Source organism: Mya arenaria, chromosome 17 (assembly GCF_026914265.1).
Source record: "Mya arenaria isolate MELC-2E11 chromosome 17, ASM2691426v1".
NCBI lineage: Eukaryota > Metazoa > Mollusca > Bivalvia > Myida > Myidae > Mya > Mya arenaria.
This window is the reverse complement of record NC_069138.1, coordinates 38,837,703-38,860,629: the sequence shown is the minus strand read 5'-3', so window position 1 is coordinate 38,860,629 and position 22,927 is coordinate 38,837,703. Positions and strand designations below refer to the sequence as shown.

At 34.4% G+C, this 22,927-nt stretch overlaps 1 protein-coding gene across 1 annotated transcript; it reads left to right on the top strand.

Moving 5' to 3' along the window:
• The first annotated feature begins 4,015 nt into the window (after positions 1–4,015).
• LOC128224363 (guanine nucleotide-binding protein-like 1) lies at positions 4,016–22,701 on the top strand. Its single transcript, XM_052934179.1, has 13 exons — positions 4,016–4,171; positions 6,417–6,558; positions 7,175–7,262; positions 8,354–8,476; positions 9,334–9,474; positions 10,482–10,701; positions 12,031–12,120; positions 13,203–13,376; positions 14,014–14,066; positions 14,317–14,442; positions 15,188–15,350; positions 18,397–18,537; positions 18,857–22,701. Exons 1-13 carry the CDS (start codon positions 4,099–4,101, stop codon positions 19,084–19,086), a joined length of 1,764 nt encoding a protein of 587 aa, XP_052790139.1. The 5' UTR covers positions 4,016–4,098; the 3' UTR covers positions 19,087–22,701.
• The last annotated feature ends 226 nt before the right edge of the window (positions 22,702–22,927 follow it).

Here is a 22,927-nt window from a genome sequence, read left to right as displayed (position 1 = left end):
ACATTGCTATGGTTAAACTATTACATACGTTACATTTTAAATAATACTGAAAGCCAAAGGAAACAATGGATTTAAAGAAAGTGCTGCGTGGTGAATTTTCAATTATCGCGTTCCAGTTTTGTACATTTGTATCACACAAACGTTATTTAAAAATTCTTACAAAAACATTTGCATCATTAACACACTGAGTTACCCAAACTTCATAAAATCCTAATGATGACAATAAATGTTAAAGTAATGTTACCCACAACACCTTATTTGGAAGCAAATCAGCATCAGTTTTTAAAACTTCGTAGACAATTTTACAACACTTCAAGTCGTCACTAGTTAGAATCTTTAGCCAGTATTTTACAATTATAATATATCTACTGTATGCTAAATCAAATCAACCGAGTACACCGTAAACAAAATCATTCTGTGAACAGCGTTTTACCTGAAGAATGCTTTTGTAACACTGTGTATGGATGCGTTCGATAGTATTTGCCTTATGAAAACCCTCGCTAGAGTAATTCAAAATAGGTACAATCAGCTTGTCAAAAAGGTCGAGTCGGTGTTTCACGCTCACGTTAGGAAAATTGTATAAATATTTATTAAGTTTAAAAATAGCTTTTGGGGCTTTGCCAGCTAGAGTTACTTCTGTTTACAAAAAAAAAAACACCCGAGGAAAAGACAACACCTAAATAAGAAAGAGACCTGACTATTTCAAGAATTTCACCATTGAATGAAAACTGTAGATTCCTTGGCAAAATGCCACCATTTCTGAAAACAATTATTTTGGTTTTCTGGACATTTATTTTGAGTTTCCATCTACGACAATACTCATATAAATTATCTAAACCATTTTGCAAGCCTTCGGGCGAATCAGAAAAAAACAACGTCGTCAGCGTATAATGAAATAAACATTTTTGTCATGTACATCTCGATACCATTAAAACCATTCAGTACTAGATGCTCTTCAATATCATTGAGAAACATTGAAAACAAGAAAGGAGACAACGATTCACCTTGAAGAACGCCTAAAAAGCAAGAAAACTCTTCGCTTAACTTGTTGTTGAACCTAACACGAGATTTAACACTTGAGTACATACTTTTAAAAATTGTCATCATTTTACTGCGAATACCAAGTTTTATCAGTTTCGACCAAAGACTATTGCGTTCAACATAATCAAAAGCTTTGCTAAAATCTATGAAACTACAATACAATTTTTTACCCTGATTGATCATATGTGTAATTATACCATGTAAAACGAATATAGTATCAGTAGTGCCCATTCCACTGCGAAAACCGGCCTGAGCCTCGATGTAAATATTGTAATTTTCAGCCCATGATGTCAATCTGTTATTAAGAATGCGGGTAACAAGTTTCCCCAAAACACTCAATAAAGTAATACCCCTGTAATTTTCCGGGTTATGAATAGATCCTTTCTTATTTAGTGGCACTATATAACCGTCAGACCATGTTTCTAGAAAATGTCCAGTTTTGAAAATAACATTAAATAGAGAGTGTAAAAAAGAGTTTAACACGGTGTTTCCATGTATAAAATATTCATTTATATAATTATCTGGACCAGCAGTTTTACTGAGTTTTAATTGTTTAATACCTTGATTTATCTCTGCTTTACTAATTTCAGCATCTAATTCCAAAAACATAACTTGAAATTCGTCGCGTACGAATCGTTCATTAAAATACATGACATAAAAGCCTTTGATACGCATCTGACAACGACTGAATACACAGAGTACCCTGGTTCGAATCCTCCTTCAGGCGATTTTTTTTTAATTTCTTAGTTACTGCTTTGATATCTTTTATATTTGTATCAGAAACTTCATTTCTTAAGTTGCCACCTTTGATGTGTTAAAACTTGCAGAAATAATTTATATATGATTATGCTAATAGGCATCAGAGTTTGAATTTGAAACAATCAAAATTAGTTTCCTTTTTTAAATGATATACACAATATTTAAATCATGTACCCAGTATACCTCAATCCGGTTTCATTTTGGTCCTCGGATTGTTTAAGATTTTAAACTGAAGTCAAACACGTATTTTTTTCATAATTTAGTATATAAAACTAAATCTGAATCGGATCAAGTCATTCCTATGCTTCAGAAAACAGAGAGCCGTACTGAATGAGGATGGTTTACGGGCAAGTTAATTACTACATTAATCGCTGCTATACAAACATGGTATACATGTATCTGACAATGATGCAAAACCCCTACAGAAAGACCTTTAATCCTTTGAACAAAGGAAAGACAGTGACAAATGCAGTTCCATCCCAAGAAGTACCAGATTATCCATACATTCACCATTTGAAGCAATTAATTACACAGCCGTCGCAACAGGTATGGACAGCTTTTTGGTCGTGTTCTTCAGGCCGTCGATAGTGCCAACTATTTTGTTGCTCATATCAGCCAAGGTCTGTCTTGGCAGACACATATCCACAAGACTGCTGGTAAGGCAAGTGTAACACTGGTATTGTTGGCGAAATCTGTCTAATTGTACTCTGATCGTGCGTGGACGTACCTTCTACCATTTTTTTCCCGACCCTCAACTACTTTTGTGCAACATGGGATCTGCTGGAATGAGTCCAGTAAAAAGGTTTAAAATAATTGTTTGCAACAAGCACAAAGACCGACTAAAGAAAAAACAACAGATATGTTAATTTCCTTGTAAAATTCAATTAATGAAATTCTATAATGTTTAAAATATTGCTTTTTTTAAATAAAAAAATGAATTTAAACTCAAGCTGTGCCATGAGTTTGATCGTTGGCCACCACTGATAAGGCACACAGACTCAACTCAATGTCATTGAGTACTGAAATTGACACAAAACACCTAAATACTCCGAGGAGCAGGTATACGATATTTTAATATATAGCTAAGTTAAGATCGTTTTTTTTGTAATCTTCTGCTATACATTTCTATTAGTCCCATGAGTTCAATATGATATAAGTCTGTGCAGTTGAGTAAAGCTCAGTAGCATTTTAAAGAATGCTTATTCATAAACATAAACAATAACTCAATTTAAATCAATTTAATAAACTCAACGTTCAGTCTCGTATCTAGTTTTAGTTTATTATTTTTATATTTTACAACGATTGTGAAGAAAGTAATGACAACTTATAAGTCACTTTAGTTAGCACGATGTTATGCGAATGTGTGGTTTTGTGCTGTGGGGGAAACCAGAGTACCCGGTGGAAACCCAAATTTTTCCGGTTTGGTGACTACTAAACAAACTCACATGCGCCCAGGCCGGGAGTCGAACCATGGTCTCTTAAAGAGAAGCGAGTGCGCTAAACGGACCGAAGTTTATTCGAATATGGCATGTTGTTCTTTTTGTAAGAGACAACATACAATTGATTCAACTAATTAAGGCATAATATTCATATATGTATACATTTTGTATACATGCGCATACATGTACACACTTAACGAGTCTTTTGTATTTAAAGACATTATAAAGTAGAGGCTACGAAATTACTTTCGGTCGGTTACGAAATGACTATATAAGAGGTGTAAAGTGACCGAAAATGAGAAGGGTAAAAAAATTAAAAGGGTATGAAGTGACACTAGTGTATCACATTGAACACAGTTCACCATAACCTGTTCTTCACTCCTATTTTTAACCTTTTAAACTACTAACAAATGTTTCCCTTCCCTTTATATTTGTATTTTGGCCTGAATTCTTTTAACTTCTTCTAACAATCTGGGTGGCTTGACGCGCACAAAAATGTCTACGTCCCTGTAAAGGGTTCGACAGTACAGGAAGATCTATAGATATCACATACTTAAGTGCTTCTAGCGCTTTGACTTCAAACCTCATTGCAGATCATATACAGTTAATGTAAAAATTTAACAAACATGTTGGAGAAAAAAAATGAATGTATGTGAATACAGACCTTAAGTTAAGGTCCGTTGACTTGTGTTGTTTAAAACTCTATCTTAATCATTGCCATTTTTAAGTATTAAAATAAAATTATTCATTTCGTGCTGCAAATATGGCAGCGCCCACTGAGCAAAAGTTACGCAATCGACCACTGCACCGATTAATCTTGTTTTAAATAACATCTCAGATATTATTTTCAATTTTAGATATGCATAGAAAAAAACCTTTCAGTGCAAAGCAGAAGAAGAAGCAAATACAGGAGAAACGTAAGCGGAAACAAGGTAAAGAGTACACGCTTCATTTAAGCAGTCGAATTTCGGAAGTGATTAATTTTCGGATATAACATATGACTATTAATTTTTATAAAAAAAAAATCAATGTGTTTGTTTACTTAGCTGAACATTTCTTAGCACAATAACAAACGACATGTCCATAAGGTTTACTGGTAGAGTACCTAAATCGGAACACTTTCGGCACTATTTTTGAAATATTTTTAGTTAGACTTGCACCACAACCACAAAATTTTCCATCAGCATACTAGGATTCAAGACCAATTGGTTGATATAAATGGCATTTTTCAAGATACTACCAATCTGCTTGAAAAGTACTTCATTAACCGCACAATTAAGGACTGCCATTTTCGTCCTCGGAGTACCTAAATATGGAACAGCTTTAATTTGTTATTTATTTTTATGTATTCTTCTGTCATTTTTGTCAGTAAAATTTAATGGTCTCAATAAAATACAGGCTGTACCAGTACTTTGTGATTGTGGCAAGCATGAAGTTTTTTCCCCGCAGGCCATGTATTGACATTTGAACATGAAAATCTTTAAATGATAGCAATATTTGAAATACTTACAGGAAAGTTGTGTTCTTTGGAATTTGTATCTAAGACATATATCTTTATTGATTAAAATCGTAAATAAACTGATCTCGATCGGAAAAACACTTTTATAATGGGTGTTCCATATTTAGGTACTGTTCCGATTTAGGTACTCGCCCAGTATATTGGATGCCTTAAACCAATGTTAAACAGGCCTGAATTCAGAGAGCATTTGTGCAGGCTCTAGTCCATATATAAACAGCCGCTTCAGAGTCTTTGATGATTTTTGTGTTGTTCGACTCTATGCGTCCATATCCCACTTGTTGTTTTCCCAGCCAAGAATGACAGATCCCAGCGCTGAGTATATTGAGCAGAAAGATAACGGTTAAAGATCTAAATTTGTGTTTCATAAAACACTTAACTTAAGTGTAATAAGAGAAAGGTATTGGCTAAAAATAACTTATAATGTTTAATTTTTGTTTTTATTTAACAATGCAGTGTTAAATATTGTGGAGTTACAGTAGAAGAATGTAAGTATCTATCATGTGTATTCAGTATGGATAGAAAAATCCGACCCGAGGGCACGTGCCTAAGCCAGTAACGAGGCTTGCCGAGTTACCGGCCACGCAGCGTGCCCGAGGGTCAGATTTTTTGATCCGGACTGGAAAAACATAATTGATATTTTTTCTTGCATGTATATATATCTAACTTTATCAACTTGTAGAAAAAAGGACGTTGAAACGAACTTTTGTACAATTACACCAAAAAGCGCGTGTGACTTCGTTTACCTACGTCATAGAGTGCAGTAATTCTGAATAACTAAAAATAGCGTTTTTTAACGATTATTTATGTTCAATTTTAATTAAAAGTCTTGCAAACATACATTTTTGATTGCGCTTTATTGAAATGGCATAATATATTGTTCATAAACCATACAATAAATGAAATAAGAAGTGGCGCGTTGTTGCACATGACTAATCTTACATGGGGTATGTAAGATGGGTTTTTCCAGCACTGGTCACATGACCGGAAACACACATCCGGTATGCAAGAATATATTTTACATCGTATGAATCAGTCGACTTGTGGCGTTTAGGGAACAAAATGAATATCCAAATGTTAAAAAAGTTCCCTATACGCGCATTATTGTGGCTAGTGCAGGCTCTAAACTGTTTTGATGTTTTTTGCACTGGTTTATAACAGGAAAGTCAAAGTCATACATAAGTATCCGTTAATGCTGATTATTGTGGCTAGACTCAAACCCACACTGAGCTAAATGTGCAGCTTGTTAAATACCAGCTTACTCAATAATTACGTACCAGCCATATAAGAATGGTGTGTCGGCCTGCGGAACTAGTGCTTCAGTCCTTGGTTTCATCCCTGCCTGATTGGGGCACACACCTTTTTTTCTCACATTAGTGGTGTCAAGATTAATTCAGTAATGTCTGAAATGTATGAGGAAGAAATATTATGGAAGCTGTATGTGACTTTCAATCAATCCAAATGTAGGTGTTCCGATCCTAAAAGTTGAAATGAGGAGTTAAGCTGTATTTATAAGGTACTTCAACAGCTAATAAGCTAAGGCTGTTTGGTTAGCTTTTAGCAGTACAACTGTGCCGTGACTTCCTGCAGAACAAGAGGTTCAGTCCTCAGTTGGGACACACACTTCTTTACACTGTGGACCTACCTGAATTTATTTGCAGATTCCGGCCCAGGCTATCTACGGGGTGACATAAAGGTACCAGTGTACGTTGATGATGAATCAAATGAAACTGTGGCCTCATCAGTATTAAAAGATGTTCAAAAAGTTAACGAGCAGCCAAAGCGCAACTTTGATGTTAACAGGTAATTTATTTGGTTTATTATGAAGCATAAAAACCATAATAAAATATATTGAATGATAAAAGTATCAGAGCTACAGATCATGTTTATAGTCAAACTGTACATGTATATGTTATTTTGTAAAGTGTAATGTTCACCTTGGTGTTGGCTTCATTCAACTGAATGTTATGATGATCGTTCAATTCTTCTGTCTCATTGAAGTGCAAACATTGATTTTTTTACGATCTAGGCTTGATCCTAAAAGCAGAACTTAATTTTTTGAAAACACCACTCGGTGCTTACTTCCCTTCGCATTATATAATGTTTCACTTGTCAAGGGAAATCACCGCATTGGAGTTGAAGTGATTCAACACCGGTTCAGCATTATCTTCAATTGGTCAAAACAGATTTTCTCAAAACAGACGTACACTGATCGTAGTAACGATACGCCCTTATAACAATTTATATTTGTACCAATACAGCTGTTTGCTTTTATATCTGTAGCTCTTAAGAATTACATTATCATGTTAAGAGATAAAAAAAATTAATACCAAACTCAATTTTTTTTTTTTAATTGCTTGGTTTATTACAAAAGATGATGTACATGTATAGTGTGAGATGGATTCTTCCTTTGCTGCAGGTACCGGTTACATTTCTTTCAAGAAGATAAAGAAGTGGTCAAAGCCAGGAAAGAAAAGGCCTGGCAACCATACAAAAAGTTAGCTAAGGTAACCTTAAACTAAATCAAAATTATAAATGGCATTGATATATTAAGGTTAAAAGGGGCAGGGTGCTTTGGAAAAAAGGGCAAATTTTATCAGGTTTAAACATTTGCAGAACTGCCACATTTGAATTTGATAGAAATTCAATATGCTGGAAATTATGTTTAATGAAAATAATTTTAGGTTTCAACTGCCAAATATGAAATGTTATTACAATTATGTGTTGTTGTTTTTTAAAATTTGATGATCATGACTGTGATCAACACTCACTTATATGAAGATAAAAGAGTAACAGCCCCGATAGCTCAGTGGAAGAGCGTTTACTATATCGTCTATATCCCTTATACACATGTTTGGCCCAATAACAGAGGAATGTTGCGGGCATATAGGGGACTTAAGACCGCAGGTGATTCCCAACAGGCAGGATTTTGACAGGCCCGGTGAGACCGCCACTCCTGAAATAGACTGGGCAGGCTTTTTTTGCTCAGGATTTTATACACATCTGACTCCAAGGATTTTGAAAACAATTCTGCTGCTGGATGAGTTTTACGACAACACAATTTGTAGTTTGTCTTGATCCCCTGGGTAAACCCTGCATTTTTCGTCAGATTCAGAATACAGGATAAAAATCAACTCAACAATTCCTCGACCTATGGTCATCAAACTGATAACTCATCAATGCTTGCACCCATTGCCCTCAAACTTGACTTGGAGGTTGGGCCTGACTAGTAGCTGACCCTATTGATTTAAGGGATCATCGGGTCAAAGGTCAAGGTCACAGTGACCTTGAAGGCAAAAAGCTAATATGTGTGATAACTGGACAATGCCTGCACCCATGGCCCTCAAACTTGACATTTAGGTTGGGGATGACCAGTCATTCAATTTCATCTCATTCAATTGTCCTAATATTCCTGACAACATGACGCTCAGGGAGGCATAATGTTTGACAAAAATCTCTTGTTTAAAATGATAAGGACAAGGGCTCAAAGCAAAAAGGTTCCATGTGCTGCTTCATTTAATGTCACTTACAACCTATTAACCATTACACCTCAAAGAGTTACTTGACTGCATTTATCCAATGAGGGTGTATTTTATAGGAGGAGCTGGAAATGGAGATAGCTTGCGACATTGGCACATCCATTGAAATTCCAAAACGGCCACCATGGAAATATGGTACCCCCAAACGACAATTAGAGGCAAATGAAGAAAGGTATTTTAGGGTAAGTACTGGAATGAAACATTTTTTTACTACCATTTTCCTTCAATTGTGACAAGTATGGGAAATTCCATTTTCAGAAACACCTTCAATGGAATTTCCTTTAATATCCACAACAGAAGGAAATGGGAGACTAATTTTGTCAGTAAATTGAAATATATTATACACTCATGGTCGGATACCCCTGATACGCTACCGCACAGTGCTTCATTGTATACCATTGGCTATTTGTAATCATGAATGAGGTAGTTTAATTGCGCTGCAAGAAACAAATGTAGAAATATGCTCAGACACTCATACTAGGGTCTTTCTGAAAAAAAGCAAGAATTGAACTTGGTCTGCCAGATAATTGTAAAATGCGATGTCATTGGCAGAAGAAGTTTCTCCCCTGCTTCATGCATTTTCATTGCAACGAGATTGTGTCAGTCAATTTTCCATCGGTATGAATCATTGGGTGTAACAGAAGAAAGTACCCTATTTGCCAATGATGATGTACACTGAGCCATCTTTATGTGTTGTAAACAATGTAGAATCAAGGTCAGGTGACTGATGACAGCAAAAGCTTTTCTTCTAAATGAAGTTTTGGATTCTTGCACACATATTTTATCATCAGAGAAAATGCTGGAAAAAACCCTGATGTTATGTATTTAAAGTTCAGAGGGACATTATTTTTTGGTTTATCTGCTCAAGATAAAAGACAGTGAGCTGCTTGGATGATATTAAATATCAAAGCTAGATAGAGTATATATTACCGTATCAACATTACTTCACTAAAGGTTTTAAAAAAAAAGTTTCTCTGCTGCACATGATTTGTTTTACTGTTTGTTGTTGCTTAAAAGGAGTTCCATTCATGATTTTCAGGAGTACATAGAGAGGATATTTGAAGAACACAGCCAAGACAGTCTGAGTTACTTTGAGGTGAACTTGGAGACGTGGCGCCAATTGTGGAGGGTCCTTGAAATGTCTGATGTTTTCCTTATAATCACAGATATAAGGCATCCGGTATGTATCTCTGTGCGATGTTTGTTGGTTAATATAAGCATGCATATATTCCAAAGGCCCTAGAAAACAAGAGACTACAGATTTTAGTGCATTTTAGACATAGTGCAAAGTACAGGAACATGTTCTATACCGTTCTAAGGGATATTCACTGTTCTCCCATTATTGAGATGAGTTTAAAATTATAAATAAATAAATACACAGTTAAAGGGAAGTGACCAGTTTATGATACTCATTACTTTCCTTTACGGGGTAGATTTAATAATGTTATTAGGGCAGAACGTAAATGTAAATTATGTGCACAGAATACTGTTGAGTCAGAATTTCACTTTCTACTATGTTGTTCCGCTTATAGTGATATACGAAGAAAACATGGAATAAAATCACACTGGCCTAGCTTACTTAAATTTAAGAATTTATTATCCTGTCAAAATGTTAAGGTTATTAACAATGTTGCTAGATTTATTTCCGATGCAATGAAATTTCGAGAGGAAAAACTCCAACTTTTGGCTGCTTCTTAATTTTACTTAAATAATAATAATAGTAATGTCAAAAATATTGATTATAATTATAGTTATTATGAAAATGACAGAAATGACAATAATTAATCATGATATAGTTTGTATAACTCGTTAATTACTTAGTATATTGATTATTTCAACTGTCAATATATATACATTTTCATATGCATTTTATATTATATTTGTAATATTTATGCATGTACGTTTGTGTCTTGGCCATATCGTTATTTATGCAATGTGTAAATGGCCAAAGGCAAGATGCCGATTTGCCAATAAAATCTTGTAAAAAACTTGTAAAACTCTTCTGAAAGCATCTTCCCTTGACCTCTTACACCAGTAATTGTTTCTACAAAGGGAATGAATTGGATCTGATTCATTTCTGGTATATTTGTCTTTATAATAAAGCTTTTAAAAACAGTGTGAAACAAATACTGTTATAAAGTTAAAGCATTATTATGTTTGTTAAAAAAGATGTATGCTTGTTTTTAGATGATGCACTTTCCACCAGCGTTGTACAAACACATCACACATGATCTGAACAAATCAGCCATAGTCGTGTTCAACAAGGTTGACTTAGCTCCACCCTCTCTTGTGGTTGCCTGGCAACACTTCTTCAAACAGAGGTTCCCATTGGTGGAAGTTGTCTGTTTCTCATCTTTCCCGAAGAATAAAGAGGATCTTCAGTCAATGACCACGGAAATAGGAAAAAGTATATCAACATGATTTAGACTTGTCAGTTTATATAAGATATCATTACTATTTAATATTTTCAAGGAAATTGAATTATTGTTTGCATGTCCATTTTTTCAAAGAACAATAGATATTCTCATTGGCAGTTGTGGCGACTATGTTGTTTTTCGTGCACTGTTGGCTACAACCCACAAATATATGTATTCACATAAAACAGCAACGTAGGTATAATAACAATATACTTAAGTTAGGTGTATCAAATTTATTCAGTCCATTCAATCATGTATTACCGGGTACATATTTAATAAAAATAAAAATTAAGGTTTCTGTTATGCCAAAGATTGATTTGGTTATTATTTGTTAAAGGCAGGTATAATATATTAACAAAACAATAATAGTAAGATATTTACCGCGACCTCGGTAAAGAATATACTTGAGTATGTACATAACATGGTAATTGAAAATGTGAATTAGGGGTCTATACTTCATGGGATCTTGAATTCGTGGATCACCCAACCCACGAAAACCACGAACATTAATGATTTCACAGTATTTCTTTTACATTTCAGTAATCAGCTAGCAATACCCTTTCAAATAATTCCAAAATTTAACATAATCATAAATGGCATGATAAGGTGACTAGCTAATTTGTACATATGATATCTTAAAGTGACACTCTTATTCAAAATTAATACATACACATGTTTAATAAACATAAATTTTGAGTGATTAACCTTTAACTTCTTATTAATTAATGCATTTATGGACAATAGTACTTACTGGTAACAAGATTGTAACCATGTATTTAATAGCTGAAAATGCAAAAATATTAAATGGTTGGTGAGTGCTTAAAGAATTACTGTAATCTACTATCGTCTCAAAACGTAGAAACACCGTGTTTTCTGCACATTTCTTTCAAATTAAACTCGTTATCCTTAATAAGAACCATTGTTTACATCATTTATGGTATTCATCTTTTTTGGTATATTAAAACATTGTATCAATTGTGGTAAATCTTATTTGGGAGTATTAGTGCAAACATTTGTTTGTGAACATTGTTCTTACTTGTAATTTTGAAGTGGTCAAGTGGTATAGGCCTATCACCCAAGAGGTTGTTGGTTGGGTCCCCCTCTTGTACTTCATATGGCCTCTCAAAATGGACACCAGTTCTGGTTTAACCCAAGAAATGGAGTGATTTGATTCCCCAACAGGGGTACTTTCTTATGGGCTCTCAAAAAGGACAACAGTACTTGTTTCTTCCAGAGATATTGTCGGATTCTATAAGCTTTCATCATAATTGAGCTGAAAGAAATTAATATAGACTAAACTACTTAATTATTGTATTCAGTTGTGTTCAAGAAGAGAAGGAGGGGCACATACCGAGCCATGGGACCTCGGGAATTGTATGAAATGTGTCAGAATATTGTGGAGGATGAAGGTATGACAAGCAAAACATTTGTATTCTCATCTTAACTTTAAGGACAAATATCCCTGATATTTTGTTTTCTTCTATATCTTATGACCGTGTATGCATACTTTTTGATCTTCTAGATTGAACCGCATTCATAAAGTGAAATTTTCTTAATGTGAATTTTTATGAATTTTTAACAATGGATATTTTAAATACCCTCTATTTTCCATTGAATTTATGTATTATTTGGATCTTTTTCCTGCTTATTTTCATATTTTTGATGTAGAAACATTGTTAGTTTTCCTTACTTACATTCAACTTTGGAAAATAGCTCATTGATCTCAGGGCTATTCCAGTAAAACTAAAACATATAACCCCGGGGGGGGGGGGGGGGAGGCAAATAATTCAAGTAGTAAATAGGTGGGTGTCTTGTTTTGCTTATTTGGACCCCACAAGGGTTTTTTCGCTTCTGTAAGGGGCATAATTTTAAAGTGCCTTCCCCCCGGGGGTTATATGTTTAAATGGAATAGCCCTAATGTTTTTTGTTATCATTTACCTGACTTTATACAAAGCTTCTTGTATCTTGTATTTCGAAAAAAAAAATAACCAAGTTATTTTTATTAAGATGCTTTATTATTACGGCCCCTTATAGGTTATATTTTTGGATTAAATTGTTTAAACGTCATTGGCATATAGCTATAGATAAACCAACTATGAGAGCCTGGAATATTTGTAAAATAGTTAATCCATGAGACAGTCCTAATTCCTTGTAGCAACATGGATATTTGGTTTTAATTGATTCACATTTTTAAACTGTTACAGATAACAATCAACATAACATTAATTTTACTTTCAAGAATTTTCACCATTTAACAGTTTATAAATACTTATTAATTGATGTTTGTACAATGTAAGGGAGGTAAACACAAGTACATGTATTTTCTTTTGTGTTTTATCAAATAAATAATTATTTCAGTTTGATGCAAAGCATTCAGTAAAAAATGGAAACAACTGTGTCTTTGATTAAATCCACGTCTAACAAGGTCTTCATGGCATTCGGTGTATACATAATGTTACATATTTTGCTGTATAGTGCATGTGTATTTCAGTTGATCTGTCTAGCTGGGAAAAGAAGATACACCTAGATCAGACTGAAGCCTCTGGAATTGATGATGATACTGATGAGAGCGACCAGAGTGATGCACCAGATGAAGTGGAGCCAGAATTGGCTTATCAGCCCAGAGACAAATACAAGGATGGGGTGTTGACCATCGGCTGTGTTGGTTAGTGAATGTATAATAGATATTAAGATTTCTTGTTCTTATATTGTATCTGCCGTAGGAGTTTGGGGCAAAATTAAATTCATCTTGTTGAAAATAAGTTGTTGACACAATTTAAGTTTGTCTGCTTTTCGAAAAGAAAAGTTGAGATATTGGCATAGCCTTGGTGTCTTCATCATCATGGTTGGCGTCATTGTGCAAAAATTTTACCTGGGCCACAACTCAAAAACCATTATAGATACCATGCAAGAGATGATACGCACACACTTGTACATAGCAAGGCCCATAGCTCTTTCATAATTGTAGAGTTATGCCCCTCTTTCAACTGTAAAATATTGACAAGTGTTAGCTTTGTTGCAAGTTTTTTATAAACAATATAGTTTAGTGTGGTCAAAATGCTTCAGTGATTGTTTTGGGATTCCAGAATGTTGGGGGGACTTGTAATAGGGAGACTACTGTAATAGTCTTTATTATATTGTATGCTGTCTTAAAAAGCTGTTCTGCATTTAAGAAATATATATACTCCATTCTGTAAAAAAAAAACGAAAAATAAATAATTTTTTAGATAATGGTACATCATCAAAAAGTAACATTTAGATTAAATGTCTGAATGAAACATCACAACAATTGGTTTTTTCAGGTTATCCAAATGTTGGAAAATCCTCAATTATCAATGGACTCATGGGAAAAAAGGTAATTTCCCTCTTTGGTCATTTAAAATGTTACCATACTGTTAATATTGGTTCGCCAGGAAACAGATTAAGGCAAATCCAGTGTGTGCCAAAACAGATTAAGACAAATCATGTGAGTGTTATGAAAAAAATGATTAAACTGTGTGCAAATGTATAGAATAATAGAATGGTTATTTGAAATACTACAAAGCTTTTTTGTATAGAAGTAAATATTGAATATTTTGTTTTATTTTCTTTCCAAATCATTTTAGGTTGTAAGTGTATCAAAGACTCCAGGCCACACAAAGCACTTCCAGACAATATACCTCACCCAGACTGTCCGACTGTGTGACTGTCCAGGGCTTGTGTTTCCATCTCATGTAGATAAAAACCTACAGGTCAGTAGAAGTTAAAGTGACTCCCTTATTCAAAATCAATACATACAGTTATATAACAAACATAAATTTTGAGTGATAAACCTTTAACTACTGACTAAATAATGCATTAGTGGAAAATATTACTTACTGATAACAAGATTGTAACCATGTATTTAATAGCTGAAAACACAAAAAATATTAAATGATTGGTGAGTGCTAAAAGATTTACTGTGATCTACTATAGTCTCCTAAGGTAGAATTACCATGTTTTCTGCACCTTGTTCTAAATGAAGCTCAGTATTCTTCTTAAAAACCATTGTTTTCAACATGTATTCATCCTTTTTGGTATATCAAAACAATAGTATTAATTGTGGTAAATCTTATTTGGAGTAGGAGTGCATCTTTAATTATGGGTCCTCTACTAGTCTGTCTGGTTTATGTTTATCTAACATCTATAGTGTTGTTGTTTTATAGTGTTTCTTTACGAAAGGCTCATAATGAGCCCTGCTTATAAATGAGATTTTTTTTAAACAATACACCCTGTGATAACTCAAGAAGTATGCAAGCTAGGTGTATAAAACTTTGTGTACAAGTAGATATTGGTCATTGTGCAAATCGTTTCAAAATATTGATCCTGTGGCAAGACTATTGCAGTTGACCTCTTGCAGGTGTGGATCTTCACTGAAAGATTCTTCAGGGTGACCCTTATGTAAAAAAAAATATTTTTTATTTTTATAATGATATCTTATGTTTGCATTACTTTCAGATTCTTGGTGGCATATACCCAATATCCCAAGTGAGTGATCCGTTTTCAGTGGTAGGATACGTAGCAGAGAGATTGGACTTACCTAAACTTTTACGGCTAAAACCTGTTGATGAGGATGCTGACCCCCTGACCCACAAGTGGTCTGCTCTGGATATCTGTGAATGTAAATTATAATGTGCCTAACCATGTCTCAGTCACAGCAATGATATCTAGATCACTCGAGAGTATAAAGTCACTAAAAGATATCGTTTTGTTTTTCAAGGATCTTGGGTTTATGCAACAAATGTTTATGTTTTTCTGGCCTTTAGCTATTGTTTGAGATTTATATTTAATGTGGGATAAATTCATTTTTCTCTTAGAGTCCAGCATTTCTTTTTGAATTTTTGTTTAGGCTTTGATCTACATGTTGATATTACAGTTACAGAATAGCTTCAAGTAATGCTCTTACATTTTTCAAATTGATCCCTTAATTAAGATGTTCAGTTTAAGATATTATTATTTCAATGATATGTTTTGTATTGAATTGTTCTTAAACATAACAATGATATTGAGTTTATGAATCTAGATTTTACTTTATTAAAAGGAGAAAATCTACATAATTTAGTATCTTACCATTGTCTTATTTGTGAACCTTATTTTTACTACAGCAAAATTCTACTTATTTCTGATATGATAGATAAGAAGCATATTTTAGATAAATATGAAAAATTAATTGTTGTAAAGTAACATCAGTGTTTCTTTAAAATTGCAAATGATTGCATAACTACAGGGATGGTAAAATTCCGGATTAATCCGGAATTCCGGATTTAAGGCCTCACGGATCGATTTTGAGATTAATGTAAATCCGTTGAGTTTTTTCTGGGGGGGGGGGGGAGGGGTATAGGGAGCGATTCTAGCTCAGATCGAACAATATGGGTACGAAAGATGAGTTTTCCGGAAGTGTAAAGCCGGAAATTATCGAACCTATTTACGTCTTGGCAGTCGAGCTATATGATTGGTTAAGCTAGCATCGAGTGATTACGGAAATTACCGATGGGACTAGAAGACAGCAGCGCGTTCAGTAAAGATGTTTGCGGCGAACGTTCGCTATTTGGTTTCCCGCTTAACGTGTATGCGCTGCGTTGCAACAGGGATACAAAACAAAACGTTTGCGAGCGTTTTGTAAACGCTCGCCTGACTGAACGCACTGCTGACTGAACGCACTGCAGTATCCGGATATGACAGACGACGAAGACGAATAAACGAGTATTGGAAAAAAACGACCACCACCAACTTCTAAAAACATCGATTCGTCGATTTAAAGGTATATTTGCTTTTTATTTTTAAGAGAAATTCCCGAAACGTTTCTTTTTAAGTTAATAGAATGTGATCAAACTGAGAATGGCTTTTGCGCATGTAGCAATATTTCGGACATCGCGATTCGGATTGTGTCATAATCGATTTTTATTTTACAAATTTTATTTGGCCGATTGAAGTTTACGCTGTTAAACCATTTCTTTATTGTTCCCATACTGTTTGAAGCATTGTTCTCAATAAGAAGTGGCTGTTGACTATAATGGAAGGTTCAAATGAAAATTTAAAAAAAAAATGAATACATATTTTGTAGTAGTAATATATATTAAGTAGGAGCAGTCAGTTTATTTTCTATTTGAGACAGTTCAACAAAACTTCTTGAGGACCCAGTTTGAGTGAGATTTAATTTCTATAGTTGTAATTTGAATTTCCAGGTATGTTGATGGTTCCAAAAGTCAGGGATGATGAACAGACACCTCGCCAGTGCATCCAGTTGTTCCTGTCAATGACTGACAATTCAATGCAGAGGCCATGATACTTGGATTTATGGCTGAACATGACCTTCCATACTCCCTGGCACCACATGTAGTGAGTCTTACTTAAGACACTTGCCAAAGATACAAAAGCTCTCAGAGAATTAAAACTTCAAAGGTGTACAGCATCATATAAGATGACTTAGGGAGAGGCAAGCCATTTCAATGATGAACTTGTGGAGGAGTTAAGTGAAACTCGGTTTTGTTTGAACTTAGACGGGTCAACAAACACAAACAATGAGAAAACTGTTGCAGCTATTTTTCTGCTATAGAGAAAGAAATAGTGTTGAGACATTTGGCCTCCTTAAAAATCACAAGGGTTGATTCTGAATCATTTTTTAAGGAATTTGAAAGCCTGTTTGAGAGACTTGAACTGACGTGGGACAATCTGGACAATCTAATTTGTGTGCTACTGGACTCATGTAACACCATTAGGGGGATTTTTTTTGGCTTTGAGACCAGAATACGTCAACTTGTCCCTCACCTCATAGACATTGATGGCGACAATGACCACAACGGCTCACTGCCAAAGCATTTACCGTCCCGTTTGGATATTATTTGGAATAATAATTAATAATATTATATTCTCATCAAATGTGCAGATAATGGAATAAATACTCTTTATGATATACAAAAATGGAATAAATAACACTTTTACAATAAACATTTGCAAGCTTGATAATTGATATGTTGTTCATTATTATAATTCAAACATCCCACAGTGTAGACTGTTCATACACAGGCATTTGATCATAGCCAGTTGAGTTTTATGGGAAGTGGACAACTGAACCAAAATGTCAGGTACATGTCTTATGCCTGTGACTTCAGGTAAAAAAGTAAATTTAACTTTGTTTGAAGACAAAGGTGTTTAACTTCACTGCTAAGATTCCTGATAATTGTTCTGATTGCGGATGTCTCCTGTTGAACATAATTATATCTACCAAACTGAAAGGTGTACTCCTTGAACACTATTCTAAGGCAAAAAAGGGTATGAGAAACCCTGAAATACTGAAAGCTTCGGGGGGCTTTGCCCCCCTTGTCCCCCCACCAGGGCTTTGCCCTGGACCCATCGGGGGCCTTTAGCGGCCCCCTGAACCCCACGCAGACATTTTCAGGATTGGCAACTTGGCTCTGTTATCATCCCTGTAACTAATTACAGATAAAATAATAGTACATTGCATGTATTTGCCTTTTCTCTGTTTAAAATATGCTATTCCTGGTCAATTACAACTAGGAGTAGGATAAATTGGTCCAAGATTACAACTATGTTTGACAAGAAATTGATTATCTGTTACTAGTAACAAGTTATGACATCTAAATGATAGTATGTTAAAGTAAACTATTCATCAGTAATGATACATTTGATAAGTCATTCCTTTACAGCATGGGCCCAGAAGCGAGGATTTGTCACAGCAAAAGCAGCCCGTCTGGATGCATACAGATCTGCCAACCACCTGCTCAGAATAGCGCTTGAAGGGAGAATCTGTCTGTGTTTCTATCCAACCGGATATTGGAAAAACAAAGGTACTTTCAAATAAGATTGTCAGCATACTACCATACATGAACATTTTTTTTAAATGTTAAGATTTTTAGGACACTTAAAATGTCAAGTTCCTTGTATGGTGACTGACTTTTTTTTAATTAATCATAGTTTTACTATGGATTTATGTGAGTAGCACATGTACTGTACTGCTTTGGAATACTTCAAATAATTGAGGAAAATTCTTTCATATATTGAAAAGATTTGGTTTAAAACATATCCTGTTAACAGATACTTGAAAAACATATACTCACATAAACTAATATTTTAATTTTCTTATGTTAAAAAATCTGTACATTTCAGAAAAATGGGAAACTTGTGATGAAACAGTAGCTTTCATAGGACTTCAAAATTCTTACACCAAGAAGGCTAAGTCTACTAGTGACGCTGATGATGAAAGTGCAGAGTCATCTTCAGAAGAGGAGGAGGAGGAGGAAAATGAAGGGTCACAAGAAGGAAGACAATTAAAACCAAAGTTTGATACTGAATCAATTGTTTCCTCTAACCCATTTGCTTTATTGGTAGATGATTGAAACTTTGAATAAAGCAGTGTCAACGCTTTTCATACTTAATGTGTATTTGTGTTGTAAGCCTAGCAAGCTGGCCAGTTTATTTAGATGTATTTAAAATAGAAACAGGGAATCAATTGAGTGTCCTAAAATGCCACACCTAGTCGTATTTTTAAGAAAAAAATGGTGTTTTGTTTGTATATAATTTGTGTGTTCTAGCCATGCTTTTATTTATGGCCAAATAGTAAATCTGTTTTTCGAAACATCTTGAGCATACAAGGTATAAGATTAAACATTTTTGTTCATTCGACAAAATTACTTGCTTGTACTTTACATAACAAAAAGTAGAAATATTTAACCAAAACAAAAATTGTGAGCTTAGCTTGATCCTGGTGTAAGAGTTTTCGAGAAATTAGGGCCAGGTTTTGTTTCTTGACTTTCATCTTAAGTCAACCCAATGTGGCATTGACAGTACCAGGTTTTTCATGTGCCATTATTGTTCTTGATGTATTTATTATTTTTAACTCGACTTTTCGAAGAATAACGAGGCTTTACTACTCGCCCCAGCATCGGTGTCCAGTTTTAAGGCAAGTTGGCCTTTTCACTTATAACTCCAATAAGCTTCATTCAATTGTCTTAACATTTCACAAAGTTGTTCAGGACCATCACACAATGACTTTGCATAACTCCATATTATCCTAAATACAAATAATGGCCTCTGATTGACTTCGGGGGAGCTTAGGTTAAAGTTTTAGGGCACATTGTGTCAGGTAAAAGTTTTAGGGCAAGTTCAGATTTTTACTGATTACTTCTATCAGGGCTTTTTCTATAGTACCCACGGGTCCGACTATCGGACCCATTCCCAAAGCAAAATATAAGATATTTTTCCCAATCTTCAGAAAAAAATCCCAATCCAAAAAAAAAAAATTTTTTTTTTTTAGAAATTATTTTTACCTGTACTGGTTCATTTTACAACATCCTAATAAATTATGTGATGTGAAATATTTTTGGTAATTGAACTCAGAAATCATTGATTTTCATCACATTTAGAGATATGAAATATTATCTGTCATGATTTATTGCAATAGATATTTACACCCCAAGGATTGATATTTCAGCCATTGTGGGTCTTTTAAAGGGAAAATAAACTAATATTAAATAATTTCCTAATTCACAGGAGACTAGACAGCTTTTTTCTTTTCACTGAAAAATTTCCCAATTTCCGCATTTTCACGATGCAAATTTTCCCAAAATGTCTAGGGTCTTTTTCCCAAAATGGGCAGAGAAAGCCCTGTCTATACCCTTCATTCAGTTGACTTATTTCTTCACACAGCTGATTAGGGCTATCACACAATTTGGTTACGTTACTCCATAATAACCCTAAGTACAAAATATTGCCCTTGAGTGGCTATTTTTTACTATGTTATTTTTATTGCTTTTGACAGGCACATTTTTTATATTTTTTATTCACAAAGTAAAACCTGGTTATTATTATGGCCTATGCCGTTGTTAGGGTGGGCCCGCTTGAGAGCGGGGTCAAACTCACACATAGAATCAATAAATTATAGTTCCGTTTGACATATGATGAACAAATTTGGTATACAAGAGCTTATGAAGACCTTTCATGAGATTGCTTTTGGCACCCATTTGGTCAAGGTTAAGGTCACTGTTAGTAAACAGAGAAAAATGATTGGTACTTAATAAATTTAGTTATGGAAAACGTATTGCAACCAAACTTGGTTTATAGGAAGAGTTTAAAGAGACTTTTTTTATTGTGTTTGGGCTCCATAAGTAAGTGTCAATGTCACTGTTTCTAAAAATAGAAGATGGTTTGTACTGAATAGCTTTAGTAAGAATTGACATATTGAGACCAAATTTGGTATATAGGAAGAGTTTATGGGGATTTTTCATGGGATTGCGTTTGGGGCCTTAGGTCAATGTCACTATTACTGAAAATAGAAAAACGGTTGGTACTGAATAACTTGAGTTAGGGTTTATATGTTGTAACCAAATCTGATTATTAGAATGACGTTCTTCGTTATTGGGGCGGACTGACGAAATGGCAGCGTCAAACTCACCTATTGTATTGAATACAATTAGCTAGGTTTGACATATAGTAACAAAACTTGGTATGTAGGGAAAGTTTATGGAGGACTGTCATGGGATTGCATTTGGGGTCAATGTCAAGGTCACTGTTACAAAAGTAGAAAAAAGTTAAAACTGAATCTCACAACGAAGGCTTAAGTTCTTCTGTCAATCATTGAAAACTTGGTTTCGTCGCATTGTGGCGTTGGGGTCAAATAGTTAATTCAACCAGCCTAAAAAAATGTTTGTTGTTCCTTTTTAATGTTGAATCTCTCTGTTCCTGCCACTAACGTTCTGTTAATTATATTGACTTATTATTTTTTAAGTCATTTCACAGTTGTATGGTGTTGTAGGAAGATTGGCGTTACTGCAAACCCGCATTATTAACCGGTGCTGTATGATTGTATCCATGTTATGTCTATGAAAACCGCCAGTAGGTTTTACTGTACACTTAAAGTATCGCGTACACATGAATAACCGCGTACACTTGAAATTTCGCGCTCACTTGATATATCGCGTACTTTTGAATTACCGCGTACATTTAAAATATCGTATACACTTACTGCGTATACTTGAATATCCGCGAACTTATGAATTATCGTCTGTACTTGAACTACCGCGTAGGCGTGAATTTTCGTGTTCACTTGAAGTACCGCGTAGGCGTGAATTTTCGTGTTCACTTGAAGTACCGCGTAGGCGTAAATTATTATGATCACTTGAAGTACCGTGTAGGCGTGAATTATCGTCTACACTTGAATTATGGTGTACACTTGAATTGTCGTGTAAGTGTCGTGTACACTTAAATTATCGTACACTTGAATCGCTGCATACAATTCACTTGTATTACCACGTACACTTGAATCGCTGCATACAATTCACTTGTATTACCACGTACACTTGAATCGCTGCATACAATTCACTTGTATTACCCGTACACTTGAATCGCTGCATACAATTCACTTGTATTACCACGTACACTTGAATCGCTGCATACAATTCACTTGTATTACCCGTACACTTGAATCGCTGCATACAATTCACTTGTATTACCACGTACACTAGATTTACCGCTTACACTTGAATCATTGTTAAGATAACATCAACATATTATTATATTGAAAAATTGTTTGACTTCGTTGTAGTCATATATAAACTTACCAATAAACCATTTATTTACAAATAAAACATGAATTACGTAAATTAGTTGTACATGTATGTTTAATCAGTTTCACAAAATGGATGTTAAATGATAAATAGACTTTGAAAGCTCTTTTGAAGCTTAGAATGTTTCATCAGGAACAAACCAACAACTCTGTGACTTTATACTTATAGAATAATTACTGTAAACAAACGGGCAAGTGTACTTAGGTTACAACGTGCCGTGGCCCGGATTTTAGTTATGCCATGTTAGGTATTTATTTCCTTCTTGTTGTTTCATGGACATTTGATTAAGCGTTATTTTTTAATTACATGTAATGTTATTGTTGAGAGAAAAAATGGTTGTTTTCTTGTTATCAAAGTTTTTTTATGCAATAAAGCAGAATATATATTCTACTTGGTCGTTTCGTTTTATAAGCTTGTTTGGTTCCAGGAGAAAAGGGTCGATGTGCTTGATAGACTTAGTGTTATCAGCGTCGCCGTCTTGCAAAACTATTATAATTTTATAATCGTTGATATTTTGTCCTATTATAGCAAATGTGAAGTTAATACGACTCATCACGGTACGTTTTAAATTAAAATCTGACATGACAGTTTAAATACTTCCGCAATGTTAAAATAA

Excerpts from the sequence above, each read along its gene's own strand:
- LOC128224363 (XM_052934179.1), top strand. The coding sequence starts at position 4,099 with ATGCATAGAAAAAAACCTTTCAGTGCAAAGCAGAAGAAGAAGCAAATA. Across the intron at positions 9,475-10,481 it reads TCACAGATATAAGGCATCCG|ATGATGCACTTTCCACCAGC; the intron begins GTATGTATCTCT and ends GCTTGTTTTTAG. Across the intron at positions 13,377-14,013 it reads GTTGACCATCGGCTGTGTTG|GTTATCCAAATGTTGGAAAA; the intron begins GTTAGTGAATGT and ends TGGTTTTTTCAG.